Consider the following 21,634-nt stretch of genomic DNA (forward strand, 5'->3'; position numbering starts at 1 on the left):
TAACCATTATTCTCTTTAAATGAATAATCGTATTGCAATAAACACGATCCAATCATGTTCATGCTTAACGCAAGCACCAAATAACAATTATTTAGGTTTAACACCAATCCCGATGGTAGAGGAAGCGTGCGACGTTTGATCATATCAACCTTGGAAACACTTCCAACACGTATCGTCACCTCGCCTTTAGCTAGTCTCCGTTTATGCCGTAGCTTTCATTTCGCGTCACTAATCACTTAGCAACCGAACCGGTATCCAATACCCTCGTGCTACTAGGAGTACTAGTTAAAGTACACATCAACATCATGTATATCAAATATACTTCTCTCGACTTTTGCGAGCCTTCTTATCTACCAAGTATCTAGAGTTGCTCCGGCTCAGTGACTGTTCCCCTCATTACAGAAGCACTTAGTCTCGGGTTTGGGTTTAATCTTGGGTCTCTTCATTAGTGCAGCAATTGTTTTGCCGTTTCACGAAGTATCCCTTCTAGCCCTTGCCTTTCTTGAAACTTAGTGGTTTTACAAACCATCAACTATTGATGCTCCTTCTTGATTTCTACTTTCGCAGTGTCAAACATCGCGAATCGCTCAAGGATCATTGTATATATCCTTGATATGTTATAGTTCATCACGAAGCTCTCACAGCTTGGTGGCGGTGACTTTGGAGAACCATCACTATCTCATCTGGAAGATTAACTCCCACTTAATTCAAGTGATTGTCGTACTCAGACAATCTGAGCACACGCTCAACGATTGAGCTTTTCTCCTTTACTTTGTGGACAAAGAATCTTGTAGGAGGTATCGTACCTCTCAACAAGGGCACAAGCATGAAATCACAATTTCATCTCTTTAGAACATCACTTATGTTCCGTGACGTTTTACAACGTTTTCGGCGCCTTGCTTCTAAGCCATTAAGTATTTTGCACTGAACTATCGTGTAGTCATCAGAAACGTGTATGTCGGATGTTCATAGCATCCACAGACGACGCTCGAGGTGCAGCACACCGAGTGGTGCATTAAGGACATAAGCCTTCTGCGTAGCAACGAGGACAATCCTCGGTTTTACAGACTCAGTCTGCAAAGTTTGCTACTATCAATTTTCAACTAAATTTTCTCTAGGAACATATAAAAACAGTAGAGCTATAGCGCAAGCTACATCGTAATTCGCAAAGACCATTAGACTATGTTCATGGCAATTAGTTCAATTAATCATATTACTTAAGAACTCCCACTCAACAAGTACATCTCTCTAGTCATTTGAGTGGTACATGATCCAAATCCGCTATCTCAAGTCCGATCATCACGTGAGTCGAGAATAGTTTCAGTGGTAAGCATCTCTATGCTAATCATATCAACTATACGATTCATGCTCGACCTTTCGGTCTCATGTGTTCCGAGGCCATGTTTGCACATGCTAGGCTCGTCAAGCTTAACCCGAGTGTTCCGCGTGCGCAACTGTTTTGCACCCGTTGTATGTGAACGTTGAGTCTATCACACCCGATCATCACGTGGTGTCTCGAAACGACGAACTGTAGCAACGGTGCACAGTCGGGGAGAACACAATTTCGTCTTGAAATTTTAGTGAGAGATCACCTCATAATGCTACCGTCGTTCTAAGCAAAATAAGGTGCATTAAAAGGATTAACATCACATGCAATTCATAAGTGACATGATATGGCCATCATCACGTGCTTCTTGATCTCCATCACCAAAGCACCGGCACGATCTTCTTGTCACCAGCGTCACACCATGATCTCCATCATCATGATCTCCATCAACGTGTCGCCATCGGGGTTGTCGTGCTACTCATGCTGTTACTACTAAAGCTACATCGTAGCAAAATAGTAAACGCATCTGCAAGCACAAACGTTAGTTATAAAGACAACCCTATGGCTCCTGCCGGTTGCCGTACCATCGACGTGCAAGTCGATATTAACTATTACAACATGATCATCTCATACATCCAATATATCACATCACATCGTTGGCCATATCACATCACAAGCATACCCTGCAAAAACAAGTTAGACGTCCTCTAATTTTGTTGTTGCAAGTTTTACGTGGTGACCATGGGTATCTAGTAGGATCGCATCTTACTTACGCAAACACCACAACGGAGATATATGAGTTGTTATTTAACCTCATCCAAGGAATTCCTCGGTCAATTCCGATTCAACTAAAGTTGGAGAAACTGACACCCGCCAGTCATCTTTGAGCAACTGAGTTACTCGTAGCGATGAAACCAGTCTCTCGTAAGCGTACGAGTAATGTCGGTCCGAGCCGCTTCGATCCAACAATACCGCGGAATCAAGAAAAGGCTAAGGAGGGCAGCAAAACACACATCACCGCCCACAAAAAATTTTGTGTTCTACTCGAGAAGACATCTACGCATGAACCTAGCTCATGATGCCACTGTTGGGGAACGTCGCATGGGAAACAAAAAATTTCCTACGCGCACGAAGACCTATCATGGTGATGTCCATCTACGAGAGGGGATGTGTGATCTACGTACCCTTGTAGACCGTACAGCAGAAGCGTTAGTGAACGCGGTTGATGTAGTGGAACGTCCTCACGTCCCCCGATCCGCCCCACGAACTATCCCGCGAACAGTCCCACGATCTAGTGCCGAACGGACGGCACCTCCGCGTTCAGCACACGTACAGCTCGACGATGATCTCGGCCTTCTTGATCCAGCAAGAGAGACGGAGAGGTAGATGAGTTCTCCGGCAGCGTGACGGCGCTCCGGAGGTTGGTGATGATCTAATCTCAGCAGGGCTCCGCCCGAGCTCCGCAGAAACGCGATCTAGAGGTAAAACCGTGGAGGTATGTGGTCGGGCTGCCGTGGCAAAAGTTGTCTCAAATCAGCCCTAATACCTCAGTATATATAGGAGGGAGGGGGAGGGAAGAGGCAGCCTCAAACCCTCAAGGTTTGGCCGAAATTGGAGGTGGAGGAGTCCTACTCCAATCCTACTTGGAGTAGGATTCCACCTTCCCACTTGGAAACTCTTTCCACCTTGTGTTTTTTCCTTCTCAAACCTTATGGGCCTTAGTGGGAACTTATTCCAGCCCACTAGGGGCTGGTTTATATCTTCCCATAGCCCATGAGACCCCTTGGGGCGTGACACCCCTCCCGATGGTCCCCGGCACCCCTCCCGGCACTCCCGGTACACTACCGATGAGCCCGAAACTTTTCCGGTAATGCACGAAAACCTTCCGGTAACCAAATTAGGTCATCCTATATATCAATCTTCGTTTCCGGACCATTCCGGAAACCCTCGTGACGTCCGTGATCTCATCCGGGACTCCGAACAACATTCGGTAACCAACCATATAACTCAAATACGCATAAAACAACGTCGAACCTTAAGTGTGCAGACCCTGCGGGTTCGAGAACTATGTAGACATGACCCGAGAGACTCCTCGGTCAATATCCAATAGCGGGACCTGGATGCCCATATTGGATCCTACATATTCTACGAAGATCTTATCGTTTGAACCTCAGTGCCAAGGATTCATATAATCCCGTATGTCATTCCCTTTGTCCTTCGGTATGTTACTTGCCCGAGATTCGATCGTTAGTATCCGCTTACCTATTTCAATCTCGTTTACCGGCAAGTCTCTTTACTCGTTCCGTAATACAAGATCCCGCAACTTACACTAAGTCACATTTGCTTGCAAGGCTTGTGTGTGATGTTGTATTACCGAGTGGGCCCCGAGATACCTCTCCGTCATACGGAGTGACAAATCCCAGTCTTGATCCATACTAACTCAACGAACACGTTCGGAGATACCTGTAGAGCATCTTTATAGTCACCCAGTTACGTTGCGACGTTTGATACACACAAAGCATTCCTCCGGTGCCCGTGAGTTATATGATCTCATGGTCATAGGAACAAATACTTGACACGCAGAAAACAGTAGCAACAAAATGACACGATCAACATGCTACGTCTATTAGTTTGGGTCTAGTCCATCACATGATTCTCCTAATGATGTGATCCCGTTATCAAGTGACAACAGTTGCCTATGGCCAGGAAACCTTGACCATATTTGATCAACGAGCTAGTCAACTAGAGGCTTACTAGGGACAGTGTTTTGTCTATGTATCCACACAAGTATTGTGTTTCCAATCAATACAATTATAGCATGGATAATAAACGATTATCATGAACTAAGAAATATAATAATAACTAATTTATTATTGCCTCTAGGGCATATTTCCAACAACCTCACTTTCCTGATGTCAAACTTCCTCCTCGGTGGTGCAGGCGCATCCTCGTCGTCCGAGTCGGCGAAGTTCTTTCTCGCCGAGCACTGCTTCCCCTTCCCCTTCTTCTTGCTGCTGCTCGTGGATCCGTCTTGTTGTTCTTTTGGCAGGGCAATCCATTGTGCCTTTGTCAGCATCAGGTGCTCACTCGCCTCTGCGTCGCCGAAACTGAGACGAATTCTCTCGTCGTGGGCCTTGAACCTTCCGACGAGATCCTCGACCGTGAGAGTCTTTAGGTCGAGACATTGCTCGATCGACGTGACGATCTGGATGTAGCGTGTCGGCGCGGCGCGCAAAAATCGTCGGACGATCGCAACTTCTTCTAGGGTTGAACCATAGCCCTGTAATCCATTGACGAGGGTCTTAAGACGGGAGGCAAACTGATCAACCGTCTCGCTTTCCTCCATCTTCAGGCATTCGTAGCTTCTCATCAAGGACTGAAGGTGTGCTTCCTTGACACGTTCATGACCCTGGTGCAGGATCTTGATGGTCTCCCATGCCTCCTTCGCCGATTTCTTTCCGATGAGGTGTTGCAGCACATCCTTCGGCATGGCGGAGTAGATCGCCGTTAACGCCTGACGATCCGTCCGGTACTTTGCCGCGCCCTTCGCGTACTCGGCGCCGCTGGGATCGACAGCTTCCCAGAATTCCGCTCCCTCCATCGCGACCTCCATGTTCATTGCCCATAGTGCGTAGTCCTCTCGATCCAGCCGGGGGAATTGCGACCCCCCAACCATCGGCATCGGTGCTTTAGCTCCCGCCACAACGATCTCCTTGCCCGGGTTTAACATGATCCTTCGATTGCTTTCCGAAGATCACGCCAATAAACCAAGCTCTAGATACCAATTGTTGGCCCAGACCTCCTACGCCAAGTACTTTCCGACGTACTTTGTACGACGCGGTTCCGACGACCTGTGCTTTTGGCCGTCTAGAAATACACGTGTACGTATACAAGAACCAAGCAGGCAAGGAGGTGGATTGATTCGGTGAAAGCTAGCTAGCTACGGCGTATGCTAGGCAAAGCTGGCTGGCTGGAACTAATCACTCGAGGAATACACGTAGTATGATGGCCACGGGAGCGTGTCGCTCCCGTAATTGCTTTGTATTGATCTAGTTCACGGTTCGGTACATATTACAGGGCTGGTTACATGTATATATATAAGTAGTACAAAGCTAGCACCTAGAGCAATACGACTCGGCTGCTAATTCAAGTCCTACTCGGATCATACATGTAGTGGCACCTGGACACGTACCAGCATTGGAAGGCTTTGTCGTGTTTAACACCAACACCTCTCCGACGACGACGACCCGGACGCCCCGTCCCCGTGAAGCAGCCAGCGGCGGGGAGGTGGACAAGGCGCTGGACTACATGTACCGCGCAAACAGGATGGCGAGCCTCGCCGTGAAGGTGAAGCACATCGACGTGGGCGTCTCCGTCCTCTCCCGCTTCATGGAGCCCAAGAAGGAAGCTGGCCAGCCTCGCCGAGTTCTGCGCCGACTACGCCTACATCTCCGAGGTCCGTCCTCCAAACTCTTTTCTTCTTGCTCCGATCCTAGTCCTGGATGAAAATGATGAATGAATCCATGGATGGATGGATCTGACGGTGGATTTGTTGGCTTGCTGCAGGAGGGATTCTATCTGGCATCCGATTGATCGATGGACGCTGTGCTGATCCAAGCCATGCCCATGCATGATCTCCTTATCATCAGTCTTTTAATCTACCATCCATCCCATCCAGGCCTGTGGTTTCGTCAGGATTTATGTGCTGCCTGCAATGCTCTTGTATTCGTATTCAGTTTGGTCAGACTTTGGTTCCTGGACGGCCAGCATGCCTATCTAATCTGTCTCAGCTTCATCAGTTAGCTAGGGGAAACCAATGTAGTATTGTAATGTTGATCTTCATCTTATCTTATCTTTGGGACTTCACTTGATCGAATCGAATTGCAGGAGCTATCTCAAAATTCTTAATTGGATTCATGTATGGTACTAGTTCAATATCGTATTTCTGGACGAACCGCATGACAAAATTGGGATTTTGGGCGTGCTACTACTATGTGTTTTTTTTTACTTCCTAATCATGTTCTTTGTGATTCTAGCTTGCATCCCCAGCATGCAGGCAGAGTTGTGGTTTCAGTTCAGTTTGCTCAGGTGTTTATCTGCTGCCATGCTCTTCTTGTATTATTTGTGCCTAATTGATTCCTGGACAGCCGTGCCTATCTGTCTTAGGGGTAATCAATATTGAAGATAGAAGTATAGAACCAGCATACACGATCTGGAACATTTTGATTTTAGTTGCAAAGTTTGTTTTCTATCTGTGGCTTTACTTTATCTATATATGCTCTCTGTTTCATGCAAAACCTTTTGATGTCAGTACACTTGGCTCATGTTACTCTGCTGCATGCTACAAATCTGTGTTAAATAAACTTTTGGACAACCGTGGCTATCTTAGTTAGTTTCATTAGGTGTAAATGTTGTATGCAGTGTAATGTTGATATGCATGTCGTATTTGAGTCAACCGAATAAGATTCAAATTGCAGTTTCAGCGCATGTCAAAATTGTGATTTTGGACATGCTACAACTAAGTATGTGTTTAGTCATTTTTCTGGGATGGCATTTGCTTTAGGATAGAAATCTGGATCAAGTAATGTTTTTTTTTTTTTTTTTTGCGGGGTGGATTGAGTAATTTTGATATGCTTCTTATGTGTGGGACAAATGATGGAAATGGATTGCAGATTTAACGCATGTCGAATTGAGTTGCGGTAGTGATGGTGGTTAGTTATCCGACATTAGGATGTCTTAGTAGCTCAGACCCATTACCTACGGGTAAATAAGATAGTCGCTCCTTGTGAGACCAAATGAAAATTTATATGAACCTGTTTACGTACAATGCTTTAGGAATTTCATACATAATCTATTCTTAGCATGCCTGCCTAAGTAAAAGGAGCTACTGTAGTATGTGCATGGATAGACATGCCATTTTGATTCATCTAGAAACACATAAGGAACATAAACAAAAGGCATACATTTGCCAACTTCGGATCTTTTTTGGACAAAATATTTGAAACTAACAAAAAGTCACGCATGAATCACTAGAGACCTCGTCTTTTTATCCCCAGGAACTTCCATAAATTCGTATCAAACATACAAAAGTAACTAAAATGCGGCGGAAAATTACCAAACATGCTTGAGAAGGGATAACTAACACACTATGCCTCATGCATTTTCCCATATAACAACATCCATATACTAGGATGCAGTCCATGAGTTTCTTGGTTACTATCGATCATCGGCTCGTCATTTCAGAAGGAAAAAAAATCTATGAGTTACGCCTTTCGTGACACTATTCACAAACTGGGCATCATGCACATATCATTATTCAAGATTGCTATCAATCCTAGAATTGGATCAAATTACATGACACAACATTGTAAAACGTAGCATGCCCAAAATCGCAAATTTGACATCCGTTCCGCTGCAATTCGATTCAATCCTTTTTTTCCCACCAGTAAGATGCACATCAGCATTACACTGGATAGTAGGAGCCATCTAGAAATTAATTAAATGCAAATACTAGCAGCAGCAAACTGTTCTGACCGAACTGAAACTAAATCATAAGTCTGCATATTAATGAACTCTAACTACAGAGCATTCTGCTTTGATGATCAACAATGCAAGGGATAATTAACCGGCTTGTACTATGCTGCTTGCTGACCAGATATCATTAATTCAGATTAAAACATAGCATGCCCAGAATGCCTTGATTAAAATGCTGTTGGAACAAATGACATCACAGAACATGATTATAGCATGGCCTGCCCAAAATCTTAATTTCGACATTCGCTACATGCTGCAATTCGATTCTATTCAGTTGTCCCACAAATAAGATGCATATTAACATTACTCTAGATAGTTTTAGCCATCCAAAAGTTGACTACACACGTACATACATACTAGCAGCAGCTAACTAATCTGACCGAACTGAACTTAAACCATAGGTCTGCCTAGATGAACTAACCAGAGAGCATATATAGATGAAATAAACGTGAAATAAACGATTAATTTTTTTTTAGGTTGAAGAATATAAAGTAAGCGACTAATCAACAATGCATGGGATAATCAACGATGCATGAGTTGCTCTGCTTGCTGACTGTAAATCAAAAGTCAAACGCACGAACAGAATATTACTAGACCATGCAGAATATCGATTGCGATTCTAACTAGGATCAGACGAGTGACATAACAGGATTGAAATACAGTAGTAGCAGTAGCTTGTGCAACAATTTTGACATGCAGTGCTGCAATTCGATGCAGATCAGCATGATTACACTAGTACATTGTTTGCCCCTAATGTGTTTGCCCAGGAATTGGTGAACACAAATAGATAGAAGAGCATGGCAGCACATAAATCTGACCAAACTGAATTCTGAAGCCACAAGTTAATTTGTCTGCATGATAAACTAAAATAAAAGACTGATAAGGAGAGCATGGATTCGATGAGCAATGCAAAGGATCCCCTTGAATCTCGACCACGACGCTCAATCGGATGTTGGATAGGGCCCGTCCTGCAGTCAAGCCAACGAATTGGAATCGGCAGTCAGATCAGATCCATGGATATAAATCAGACAGATTGATGGATGAATTGGACAGTCAGACAGATTGATGGAAGGAACTAGTACGAGTAGAAAACAGGAAGGTTTGGGCTTTGGATAAACCTTGGAGATGTAGGCGACCTTGTCGGTGAACTCGCCGAGGCTGGCAACCTCCTTGGGGTCGAGGAAGCGGGAGAGGACGGCGACGGCGAGGTCGACGTGCTTGACGGCGAGGCTGAGGACGGTGCACCCGCGGTCCAGGAAGTCGAGCGCCTTGTCCAGGTCGACGGCGGCTTTGGGCGAGGAGGTGCCGCGGTTGGCGCCGGGGTGCGGGGGGCGGGAGCCGACGAGGTGCTCGATGCAGCGCGGGATGTGGTACTCCTCGGGCAGCTTGACGGCGAAGAGCGCGGCCTCGACGCGGGCCAGGGCCTCGGGCTGGGTGGTGGGGCGGGCCGGGAGGCGCTGCGCGAGCAGCGCGTCGTGGAGCTGCTCGTCCGGCATGACGGCGAAGGCGGGGTTCATGGCGAAGCGGCCGCCTTTCTGGACGGCGATCTCGAGGCAGGTGGCGAGCGCGCGGGCGCCGTACTCCATGCCGATGTAGTAGACCTTCCACAGGTCCGTGGCGAGGTCCCGGAGCTTGGCGTCGTCGGGGGCGGCGGGCTGGAGTTGCTGGAGGCGGCGGTGGAGGTGCAGGAGGCGGTCGCGCTGCGGGCGCAGGTTCTTGGCGGCCATCATGGCGTGCATGAGCACGGTGCCTACCTCCTCCTTGCTCACCTCTCCCGCCATGGCCGGCCGCACTCTCTCTCGGATCGGAGATTTGGATCAGTTGCGGTAGGGAAGCAAGGAGGAGAAATGGGAAGAAAAAGGTTGGAGTTTTCAAGGAAGGTGAGGCAATGGCGTGGCGTGGCAGAAGATAGCTGCTCCTGCTCGTACACTGGCACTGGCAGTAGCGTTTGACTCCTTTTGACATGGGATTGGGGGGTGGCGTGCTCCCTCCGCTACCATGGATTCAATTTTGAAATTTGAAAATGCAGATGGATGGATGGATGGAGGCAATTGCCGTACGTGCATCGTGTTTGGCCAGGTATGGTCTTGTATACTACACTATTTTTTGTCCTCCATGCAGCAGGTGCACAATGCAATGCACGGGAGGACAACTTTTCTGTCAGCTCACATTGGAGGGGGGGAGTGGCTGGACTAACAGTTGGAGGCTTGGAGCGCAGGAGAGCAAAGATTAAGAGGGATTAGGTGGGTTTTAAGAGGGATTTTTTTAAACATAATTCATATTTTAAAAAATGTGACCGTTGGAGGGTTAAATTAGTTTGAGTATTGATTTCCCCCCCCCCCCCCCCCCCCTATAAATAGGGCTATCTAGCCCACATATTTCACACACTCAAACATGGACAACCAAGATAATACTACCTTCACAATAGCCGATTTTGGTCTTGATGACTTTGGCATCTTCCCCCGAGCTCCAATCACATTACCATGCATGCAACCACCCTATACCGATCATCCCTCTCTCGAGGCCCTTCCCGATACCCAACCTGATGGTCAAGGCAATTCTAGTAGTGGGACGGGTTCCTTCACCAGCATGGGTGTGAGAAGAACTCGTCGGAGAACCTCCGAGGTGTGGGAATTTTTCGATGAAGAAATATCTATGGTGGGCGGTATGAGGAAGGTGTCGGCACGGTGCAAAAGGTGTCAGAAGGAGCTAATCGGAGAAGCCAAGGGAGGAACCGGGCACCTGAAGAGGCATTTGAATTCCCACAAGAAGGCGGATGCAACGAGCGCGTCTAGCTCGGCCGTGCAAACTCATCTCAAGTTCAACACCGACGGTACGGTAAGCAATTTCGTTTACGATCCTCAACGAGCGCGAGAAGGTCTATGCCGTTTTATTGCTTTGAATGATTTACCATTGGGTATTGGTGAATCTGACGGTTTCGTAGAATTTATTCAATCTTGTCATAATCCTAATTATAGACCAGTTTCTAGACAAACTACAAGTAGGGATCTTAAAAAGCTTTACCAGACTGGTAAAGATAAAATAAAATATGAATTTTCTACGTGCACTTTTTCAGTGTCGTTAACATCTGATATATGGACTGGTCGTGCAAAGCAAGACTATATTAGTGTGGTAACTCATTATGTTAACAAACATTGGCAGCTACAAAAAAGAGTCATAGGATTTGAATTAATAGATGTATCACATGGTGGTCCAAAGATTGCTGAAGCTATACTAAAAGTTGTGAATGATTTTACTCTTGCCGACAAAGTTTTCATAATAACTTTGGATAATGCTTCAGCAAACACGAATGCAATGAACACTCTGACTCCTATATTCTCCACATATGATGCATCTTTTTTAATGCATCAACGTTGTGCTTGTCATATCATTAATCTTATTGCTAAAGGTGATTTACATATATGTGAACCACACGTTGAATGCATACACACTGCAATATCGTATCTTTAACATTCAACTCAACGAATTTCAAACTATAGGAGATATTCCATTGCCATAGATGCAACTCCTCATAAGTATAATTCAGACATGCGTGTTAGATGGAACTCTACATATTTGATGCTTAAGGCAGTTATTCGAGACACGGTTTTGTTCAATGGTTTTATTAATGCAAATTATGGGGTTGAACCTCTAATCACGGTGAAACTTGGCATGTTATTACAACATTGACTGCATTTCTTGAGTTGTTCTATGATGCAACAATTACTTTGTCTGAGGTTTATTACCCCCACATCTCCTTTGATGGTGCATACCATATTAGACATTGCTAGTCATTTGAAATCATGAAGGTGATGTATTATTACTTAATGTTGTTGCTGACATGAAAACAAAGTATTTAAAATATTGGGAACATATTCCACTGTTGTATGCATTTGCATTTATCTTGGATCCCAGAGCTAAACTTGAAGGGTACAGTAGTGCACTCAATGTATTGTCCACATCCTTAAGTTTAGATTATACTAATGACTTCAACATGGCTCGTGACAAGCTATATGAAGTTTTTGCTAAGTATGAGGAAAAATATTCCAGAGTTCGAATGCAACGACCTCCACCAGCACCTACTGCGGGTAAAAAGAGAGGAGCATGGAGCAAGATCTTTGGTTCTTCTTTGTCGTCCTCCTCTACCGTCGGAAGCTCTTCTACTTCAACATCTTCGATTCAAGCTGTCGGGGAGTTATCGAAGTACCTCAAGAGTGAAAAAGTCATGTTTGATTTAGATAGTGAGGAAGACTTCAACATACTGCAATGGCGGCAAGAACACAAACTATATTTCCTCTGCTTGCCATATTAGCACGTGATGTGTTATCGGTATCCGTCTCAACGGTGTCATCGGAGTCTGCTTTCAGCCTTGCTAGAAGAATAATTGAGGATAGAAGAACCAGTCTCACCCCTAATATGGTGAGAACACTAAAGTCCGTGTAAGATGGGGAGCTATCAAGAAGGAGAGCTCAACACACTGCAGAAAACATGGAACTAATAGGCATGTTTGAAGACATGTGCTTTGACGAAGACTCGGCATCGAACCTATCTCTAGATTAGTGGTGTAGTGTACTCCTTTTCTATTTCTTTTGTAATTTTCTTATCTTTTTGTAATTTTCTTTCTTTTTTGTAATTCTAGAGCGTGGCTTTGTACTCTTTTACTTTTCAGGGATGGAAGGTTTTAATGAGGCAGCCACTAATAAAGCTCAAGATTTATCCCACATGCCACATTGCCTATCGTGCCTATCGTGCCATTGCTATAAAAAAAAGGATGCCAAATTTCTCATTTATAACTCCATCTCATTGTACACACACAAACATGGCTGATGCAAATCAAAACTGGTTTGGTGCTATTGTGAGGCGTCAGCACGCAATTTGGAATTTCTATGATGAAGAAATAGTTAGAGATGAGGATGGTCTCCCCCACGTTTTTGCAAAGTGCCAACAATGCGGTAAGAAGTTGCTCGTGAAACAAAATGCGGGAACCGGCCATCTGCTGAGGCACGTAACGACACACGTGAAGGAGGCAGCGTACGCGACCGACGCGGCGGCTATAGCTGCGGCTGCAGGTGCAGAGCAAGGTTGAAGGATTTCTAGAAATCCAAAGCATGGCATGTAATGTAGTATTTGTATTTTTTTTCCTTTCTCTATCTTTTCTTCTTTTTGTGTTTCTACTTTTCTAGAGAATGGCTTGTACTATCTTATTTCTTTGGGATGAAAGGTTTTAATGAGGCATGTGCTAATAAAACTTTAGATTTATTCTATATAATACTATGTCAAAGGTTTTAATGAGGTTTTAATGAAGTGAACGAACCGGCTAACGTGTTTAGCGTGTCGCGGGCCGACGTGCCCGAGCGTGCCGTGGGCCGATACGATTACAACGCGTGGCATGCTTGGGCCTGATACCCGGACATGTGGGCCGGCACGGCACTGTTTACTAATCATGCCCCGGTGTGCCGTGCCGTGCCACGCACGACTCTGGCTGGCAGGCCGGCCGTGCCGGGCCGGCCCGTTTGGGCAGGTATGTTCGCGAGAGTGAGATACTCGTACTAGTAGATAGGTAGAGTCGTCACTGTTGATGCTCACAGCTAGAGATAGTATGGTACATAATGGTGATACAATCTCTAGTTGATGTTCACAATACAATGGTTTTCTTCCCGGATCGTACTGCGATGCTTGATTTGATGTGATGGAACACAGGAGTCACGAGGCCATGCATGCATGAAGCCATCCTATATGAACGAATAAACCGGAGATGTGAATTTCTTTCATGAAACAAAACAATCTAGTACCTCCAGTTCATCGTCTATCCAAGAGAGACGGCAAAGAAGGTGCGTGTTTGGTGTTTCAGCGTAATAATGTATGTATATGTGCGCATGAAATGAATATATACAGACGGACTTAGTAAATATACGCACGCGGGCTTATTGGGTGTGTTAGTTTTAAGACCTTACTTTTTTTATCTTCGCAACCACATTTTAGCAAACGGCCCGAGAATCACAGAAGAGGGCTAAAGATGTGGAGAGGAAATTTGTTGCCCATGTCGTCTCGAAAGGTAGTGTGATCGCGCCGTCCATCCCTCACGCCCGCAGCCTGCGTCGACCTTAACACCACACCATATTTGTATCTGACGCTAGCCAGTCGGCCACCAGGATGCAAAAGAAAAGTCCGGCTTGATGGATGTTTGGAACCTATTTGAGAAAGCGTTGACGCATGATGACCTGATGATTTCATGAAGAATATCATCTTCGAAGGTGGTGGGCAAGGCTACGGATATGCCAACGAGACCCAAGGAAGAAGGGTTTGGTTCGAGAAAAAAAAAACTAAAGGCAATGCTCAAGCTAGATGATCAAGCTATGGCCGAGAATGTCACCATTTTGTATGTCGGCTCATGTGCCGGCATGAACTAGGGCCGTGATGCAAGAAATGTGGTCGTTTCATGTGTATCGATCGCTGGCAAGTGTGAAGACACGGACTACGTGGCAAGATTTTTTGTAGGCTGGCACGATGAAGCCGGTAGTGTCGATGGCATTTCCCAAAATATTGATCTGCCACCTTGATCAAATTTCTGAGGTTGCATGTCATGTCCTGCACCAGTGGTAGCGGAGGGAGCACGCCACCCTGCAGACCCGGTCAAAAGGTGGGCCCACACTGCAGAGCAGCATTCCCTGTCGCTCTCCAATATCCGCTCGACACGTGCCCCCCCCCCCCCCCCCCCCCCCCGTCCTCTGTCGTTGGCTCGCGCCTGCTCCAAAAACCCCAACTTTTCTCTCGCTCGCGGCCATGGCGAGCCAGGTGAGCAAGACGGACCTGGAGGTGGTGCTGACGCAGGCCATGATGGCCGCCAAGAACGTGCGGGCGCAGCATGGCCGCCTGCTCGAGCTCCACCGCCGCCTGCACCGCCACCACAAGGCCGCCGCCGCGGACGCCGAGGACGACAGGCTCGGGGGCCTCGCCTCGGACATCCTCAACGTCTACTACCTCGGCCTGGAGGCCGGCGCCAAGATGCTGGCCCGCTGCATCGACATCGCCGTGGACAGCCGAGCCATGGCCGCCGTCAACATCGCCTTCGCGCTCATGCCGGACGAGCAGCTCTACGACGCGCTGCTCGCCCAGCGGCTCCCGCCCCGCCCCGCCACGCAGGCCCAGGCCTTCGCCCGCGTCGAGGCCGCCCTCCTCGCCGTCAAGATGCTCGAGGAGCACCACCTCCCGCGCTGCGTCGAGTGCCTCGCCGCCGGCCGCGCCCCCGTCCCCGGCAAGCCCCACGACCCGGACAGCGAGGAGCCCCGTCACGACGCAGCAGCAGCCAGCGGGCGGAGTGCACAAGGCGCTGGACTACCTGCGGCGCGCAAACAAGATCGCGGGCCTCGCCGTGAAGCACATCGACCACACCGTCGCCGTGCTCTCCCGCTTCGCCGACCCCAAGGAGGTCGCCCGGCTCGCCGAGCTGAGCGACAAGCACGCCTACCTGGGTCTGGGAGTTGAGGTCCAAATCAAAAGCCCCAACCTTTGTCTGCTCGTCTTCCTAGCATATCATCATCAATCTGACTGTCCGTCCGTCCGATTATCCATCTCATTGCAGATTAGCCAGCCCGCTGCTTCAGCCCACCCATCAACGGATTAGCGAGCTCATCAGTGCTTGACTTCACCTATGATCTCTAGCTAGTTCATCATATGCAGACTAGTTATCTGGTTGCAATTGCTACTAGTACTAGGAGTATTATTCTGCTGCTATGTTTCAGTTCAGTTCAGTTGGGTCCGTCAGATTAACCTGCTGCTATGCTATTATTCTGGAATTCTGGATGCAATCCATCTTGGCTTCAACATCACTTAGGGGTAATATAATCAATGTAGTACTGATAATATAATCAATGTAGTGCTGATATTGAACTGCATCTTATGATCTGTGGGACGATGGAGCGAGTCGAATTGCAGGAACTATCCTTCCTACTAGTTCAATCTTCAATGCCGTAGCTGCATCTTTGTTCCTGGATGGTCGAATCGAATTGCATGATAAAATTGCATCATCCTTTGTGTTCCAATTTTAATCATGTTTTTTTCTTGTTCCGACCCTATCTAGGATAGATAGCAAGCAAACTAGCTAGATTAATGGCATTCATCCGCAGTTTTCTGAATTCATGCCTTCTTCTACGTGGTGTATAACGGTATTTCTACGTGGTTGAATCGCTCTACTGAAGATAAGACCATCGCACATAACTTCAATTGCATTGCTGATCAAAGGCGAGGTCCGATAAATTGCTTAGTTCATCTATGCTCTCTGTTTCATCCAACCTTTTGGCTGATATCAGTTCAGTTCGTCTGGTCTATATAATTGTTGCTGCTATATGCCTATATCTGTGTTTTATTTCGGGGGAGCCGTGGATATTCTTAATTAGCTTGTAATGTACTAGTACTGTTAGGTTTTTTTAGTGGATGTAGTACTTGTTTTTTGAAAGATCCAGCGTGCCGCTGCATTTTCATTTCAATTTAAGCACGACGCAATGAGGAAACAAAATACATGGGGTGATGATTCCAGGATCGGAGACACCAAAAGAATTCAGTGTAATGTTGACATGCATCTCATATCTGTGGGACAACCGAATCGAATTGAATGTCAAAATTTGGGATCTGCGCCATGCCACTACTATGTGTTTAATCATTTTCTGGATGGCAGATGCTTCGATCATAGGATTATAAGCTAGATTAATGAATGTGTGCCTCCCTAGTTTGTTAATCTTGTTCTGCATGGCGTAACAGTTATCTGGTATATGTGGTTGTGAATAGTGATGATCAATCATAGTCACCAAGAAACTCATGATGAACCACATCCTACATATGTTGGTTGTTTGGGAGGATGCATCAGACACATTATGCTGCCCTTCTCAAACATGTTTAGTGATCTTCTGCCTCATATTATTTTGTATGTAGTCTTTTCCCTACTAAGTTTTTGGTGTCATATCCGAACTTATTTTTTTGAGCACCTAGTGATTCAGATCAGGGTTAGCTATACCACTATGGGAGAAATGTTCTACGCCAAGTGCTCGGTTGCTTGTCGACTTCTCTTTCGTAGGTACTCGGTAAACGAGGCCTTTCCCGAGTGCTCGGTTGTTCATGAGTTCTCTTTCGTCGGTACTCGTTAATGAGGCATTTTCCAAATGCTCCCCAAAATAAACTATGCAAAAAGAACACACTTCGTAACTACCAACACTTGTTGAGTACGCCGCCAAACATACTTGGCGAAGCACGCTGAAAGCACTCATGAAACAGGTGGCCACGTGCGCTCTCTTTAAATCTTGTTCCTTCCCTAGAGATGGTTTGGTTTGTAAATAATCGACGGACCACTTTTACGAAATATTCTCAAAGTTCTACGACTACCTCTACGGGGCATATGATGACACCATGCAAAATCTCATGATTTGCTAGCTTTGCTTGAATTTCTAGCAGTTAAGTGACTATAACCACCATGTCGGTGGTCCAGTCTTCCTCCCCTTCTGTAGGGGAGTCCTATTCTTTCCTTGCACAAGGTCTAAACATAGAATCAGGAGCACAAGTAGGCTTTTCAACCCATCGTTGCTCATGAGTCCATGCCCCGGGTTTTCAACATTTGTTAAAGTTTGCCCAATTTTTTATTTAGATTTTTTAAATATTATTACAATATTTTTTTAAACTTAATGTTCACCCGAGCTAATTTGGGCTCGGGTGCAAAATCATCACATCCACTTAAATCCTACTCCCTTTGTTCCTAAATACTTGTTGTTGGGGAGAACTAGATTAGTTCTCCCCAACAACAGATATTAAGGTAGAGAGGGAGTATGATGATAGAAATCAGTAGAGTCCGCCACAAAAATTATCTTCTAAAATGCAGTGCGAATGGATCTTAGGAAGATGGTATCGTGCGATTAATAAATATCACAAATCATACATGAAAAAATCATAAAAAAAATCCATTATTTCAAGAAATAAATACGCAAGCCTTTTGAATCTCTCTTTTTGGGGGTATTGGATCTTGTTTTTCGTTATCGTTCAAACCTTTTTAAAATCGGATAAAAACAGGCCCTGGAGATAAACTTTGGCCCAACTCCATCGAGAGGGATTATAATTGTATCCAGCGGAGGCCCAGCCATTATAATCATCGGAGGCCAAACTTTGGCCCAACAAGTTAAGGAGCCAAGCACGACGATGGCTCAGCTCCAAGCTACCACGCCGCTCAGAACCCTAAGCCTCTCCGGCCGGCGGCCACCTTCCGCTGCTCGGCCGCGGCCCGGAGCTACAGCATCACGCTGCTCCCGGGCGACGGCATCGGCCCGGAGGTGGTCGCCGTCGCCAAGGACGTCCTCTCCGTCGCCGGCGCCAAGGAAGGCGAGCCAAGCTGAACCATTTTCTACGCCGCCGTACATTACTTTGAGCTCCGAGCACTAGCTAGATGGCTGACCCCCATTGTTCGCTTGCGGCACGCAGGCGTCGAGCTCCGGTTCCGGGAGATGCTGATGGGCGGCGCGGCGCTGGACGCCGTCGGGGTGCCGCTCCCCGGCGAGACGCTCGCGGCGGCGCATTCTGATGCATTCTTGAAACTTGAAATTTCTTTCTTACTTTGTTTTAGTTCCAGTGCATTTCACATACCAAGTGCTATGCTTTACTCGGCAACGATTTCTTTCTTACTCTAGTTTGTTAGTTGGCTATATCACCTATAGCGCTCAAGTTGCATCAGGCGTTCAAATGTCTCCTGCATCCCTGATGTAATCTGTTGTAGCATAGCATAGTTCAACAAAACAGCGAAATACTAGCAAATGTAGTCATATCTGCAAGATTTGAGATGGATGGGCTTGTATGTTGAGTTATTACTGGTTATATGCTAAGAATAATGTGCTGGTTTGCTCAAATGTTGTCTGCGTAATTACTTCCTTCTTTGACCTGACACTTTTGTAGTTAGTAGATGCATCTACTTTGAAGAAAGAGGTAGCTGAAGGAGTTGACATCATGGTTGTTAGAGAGCTTACTGGAGGTATTGTTGACCAAACCATTATGAGACATGGATGGTTGCTCCTCTTATCTTGCTGATTTACTGATGAAACTTGAAATTTCTACTGCTTTGTGTGGCAGGAATTTACTTTGGCAAACCTAGGGGTTTTGGTACCAATGACAAGGGAGAGGAAACTGGCTTATTTCAGTTTCTGAGGTGATACGCTGTTCCTCAGACATTTGAGCCATTCCCCTGACGTGCTACTTCTTGAATGAGCGATAGTCCTTGCAGTTCCCCAAAGCATAAGCATTAGTAGGTCTGCCGATTGTTTTGTTTTTCTGATTATGATGCCAGGATATGTTTGCTGAAAGATTATGTGTAACTAAATTAAGAACAATTTGTTTGGTACCATTTTTGCTGAATAACGCATTAGTTGAGAGCTAATTGTTTGAATGGCTCTGTCCCCAGATTGATCGTATTGCACGTGTTGCATTTGAGGTTGCTCGGACGAGAGGAGGGAAACTATGCTCTGTGGACAAAGCGAATGTGCTTGAGGTACTTAATCTGTTCGACCTGTGTGGATTGCAACTGAGCCATTGAACTATATTGGACAGTATGATATTTAGTGTTTCTACAACCATCTTGGACATGTTGTTGGATACAGCAACCATGACCTATCATTTTGCTGACGCTTTTATTTCGCGCATGGCTAATATAGCATTTTGCTCTAATATTATTTTAGGCATCTATGCTTTGGAGGAAGAGGGTAACTGCAATAGCTTCTGAATTCCCTGATGTTGAGCTCTCACACATGTATGTTGATAATGCTGCAATGCAGCTCGTTAGGAACCCTAAACAGGTTCGTTTCTTTGTATGCAACTTGTTTCACGCCGAGTTAGGCAGTATGAGAATGTGCTGACCACGGGGTAAATTATCTGCATCGCGACAGTTTGACACAATTGTGACGAACAATATTTTTGGTGACATATTGTCGGACGAAGCATCCATGATCACAGGAAGCATCGGAATGCTCCCATCTGCTAGCGTTGGCGAATCGGTAATAGAGGGAGCCCCTCTAATGTTTTTTCAGACCACATTAAGTTGCGAGCTATCGCTCATGTTGTTGTGCTGAGAATGCTAGAAGAAGGCACTGAATGACCTTGTTTCTCTTTGCAGGGACCGGGTCTGTTCGAACCTATCCATGGCTCTGCACCTGACATTGCTGGGCAGGTTGGTTGATATAGCTTCTACTTTCAGAACAGATTTTGTGTGCAGATTAGCTTTTAATGTGCAAACTCTGTTTGAAATTATGATTCCTCCTACTATTTGTTGAGTGCAGGACAAGGCAAACCCGTTGGCTACAATTCTTAGCGCTGCGATGCTACTGAAATATGGCCTCGGTGCCGAAAATGCTGCCAAGAGAATCGAAACCGCGGTTACGGAGACATTGGACAATGGGTTCCGAACAGGGGACATATATTCTCCTGGAACGGTAAGATTAGTTTGTGCAGCAGTAGCAACTGCCCAGTAGCATTAGCAAGCACTGCTTTCAACACCCCTCATCTCCCTTTTTTCCCAAATCTTACATGGTCATGTTGTTGTTCCGTTGGTTGCAGACGTTGGTCGGATGTAAGCGAATGGGTGAGGAGGTGTACCTAAGGGTGGAAAGAAATGTGTGATGGTCGAAAGCCCGCAGAGATAGATTTTGATCTGGCAGAACTGTGATTGTGATTTTATTGTAGCGGGAATTTAGATGATGTGCTGCACCTTTCTTATATCTTTTTGTCGATTGAATTTATTACATGATGAATAAGAATGGGAGTCGGTTCCCCTTTTACCTGGCTGATGAAAAGGAAGCTGTGGATTTTCTTGTAGTGGCAGGGTTATTTTCGTGAAGCAAAACAATGTGTGCTGAATGGCACAGAAATGTGAAAAGTCAATTAATTGAACTGAGCATCATATTTACATTTCTGGAAGATGAGTCAATACCAGGACCAGTTATTATCAGAAGATTATAAGTCTGATGAGAAGCACTTACTCAGTTCATGTGTTTAGATATTTTATTAGTATGGACTACACACGGATTAAAATGGCTGAATAAACACACTAAAACATGTTTATATACATCCAAGTAAGGAAAAAAGTTACAACATCTTTTTTTTTTAACGGGTAGGCATACTTTATTCATCAAATAACAGTTACATCGTCCGCTAACAATTTCATGATAAAGATTGGAGGAGCGTCATTCTAAACAGAAGGTTATTTGCCCTTCCTCATCTAGCTAACTCATGAGCTACATTATTCGACTCTCTAATATAATGCTCAATAATAACCTTTCAAGAATTCTACTAAGATACTACGACAATCTTCTAGCACCGATGCTGCCACAATGGATTGTCCTCCATTTTGCTTAAGAGCATCCACCACCGTAATATTGTCCTTTCTCACCATCAAATTAGAGCATCCAGTATTATGAGCTAATTTGAGTCCCTCGAGTAGGGTCGTTGCCTCGACTGTGACGACATCAGCTATATTTTCTAACGTTGCCGTTGAAGCTCTTATAAAAGTACCCTTGTGATCACGGATAATTATTCCACATGCACCAATATATTCACCCTCTGAAAAAGATGCATCCACATCCAACACTTGTTGTCATGCATGGAAAACCGGCCACTTATTGATTTTTGGAAGGACCTTGCTTGTCCCTGCTGCACGAGCATAGTGAAGGGCCAACGCGATAACATCAAGAGATCTTATTTTTTCTTTTGTACATCCTCGTCTCTGACTAGCTGCCTTCTTTGCCACAAAAGATA

At 45.6% G+C, this 21,634-nt stretch overlaps 1 protein-coding gene, 1 long non-coding RNA gene and 2 pseudogenes across 2 annotated transcripts; 3 read left to right on the plus strand and 1 right to left on the minus strand.

Annotated features, from left to right (window-relative positions):
- Window positions 1–5,491: 5,491 nt before the first annotated feature.
- On the plus strand, window positions 5,492–6,223 carry LOC123439091. Its single transcript, XR_006630028.1, has 2 exons — window positions 5,492–5,783; window positions 5,894–6,223. It is a non-coding gene; the product is annotated as an uncharacterized LOC123439091 (long non-coding RNA).
- A 2,276-nt stretch (window positions 6,224–8,499) lies between these two features.
- LOC123442357 lies at window positions 8,500–9,786 on the minus strand. The gene is made up of 2 exons (XM_045118375.1): window positions 8,980–9,786; window positions 8,500–8,829 (listed from the first exon to the last, which is right to left on the minus strand). Exons 1-2 carry the CDS (start codon window positions 9,640–9,642, stop codon window positions 8,803–8,805), a joined length of 690 nt encoding a protein of 229 aa, XP_044974310.1. The 5' UTR covers window positions 9,643–9,786; the 3' UTR covers window positions 8,500–8,802.
- Window positions 9,787–14,624: 4,838 nt separating this feature from the next.
- On the plus strand, window positions 14,625–15,756 carry LOC123439092 (annotated as a pseudogene).
- A 1,568-nt stretch (window positions 15,757–17,324) lies between these two features.
- LOC123439067 lies at window positions 17,325–20,667 on the plus strand (annotated as a pseudogene).
- Window positions 20,668–21,634: the final 967 nt, after the last annotated feature.

Source organism: Hordeum vulgare, chromosome 3H (genome assembly GCF_904849725.1).
Source record: "Hordeum vulgare subsp. vulgare chromosome 3H, MorexV3_pseudomolecules_assembly, whole genome shotgun sequence".
Taxonomy (NCBI): Eukaryota; Viridiplantae; Streptophyta; class Magnoliopsida; order Poales; family Poaceae; genus Hordeum; species Hordeum vulgare.

Coding starts and splice junctions, on each gene's coding strand:
- LOC123442357 (XM_045118375.1), bottom strand. CDS start 9,642: ATGGCGGGAGAGGTGAGCAAGGAGGAGGTAGGCACCGTGCTCATGCAC. Junction 8,830..8,979: donor AGGTCGCCTACATCTCCAAG/GTTTATCCAAAG, acceptor GCTTGACTGCAG/GACGGGCCCTATCCAACATC.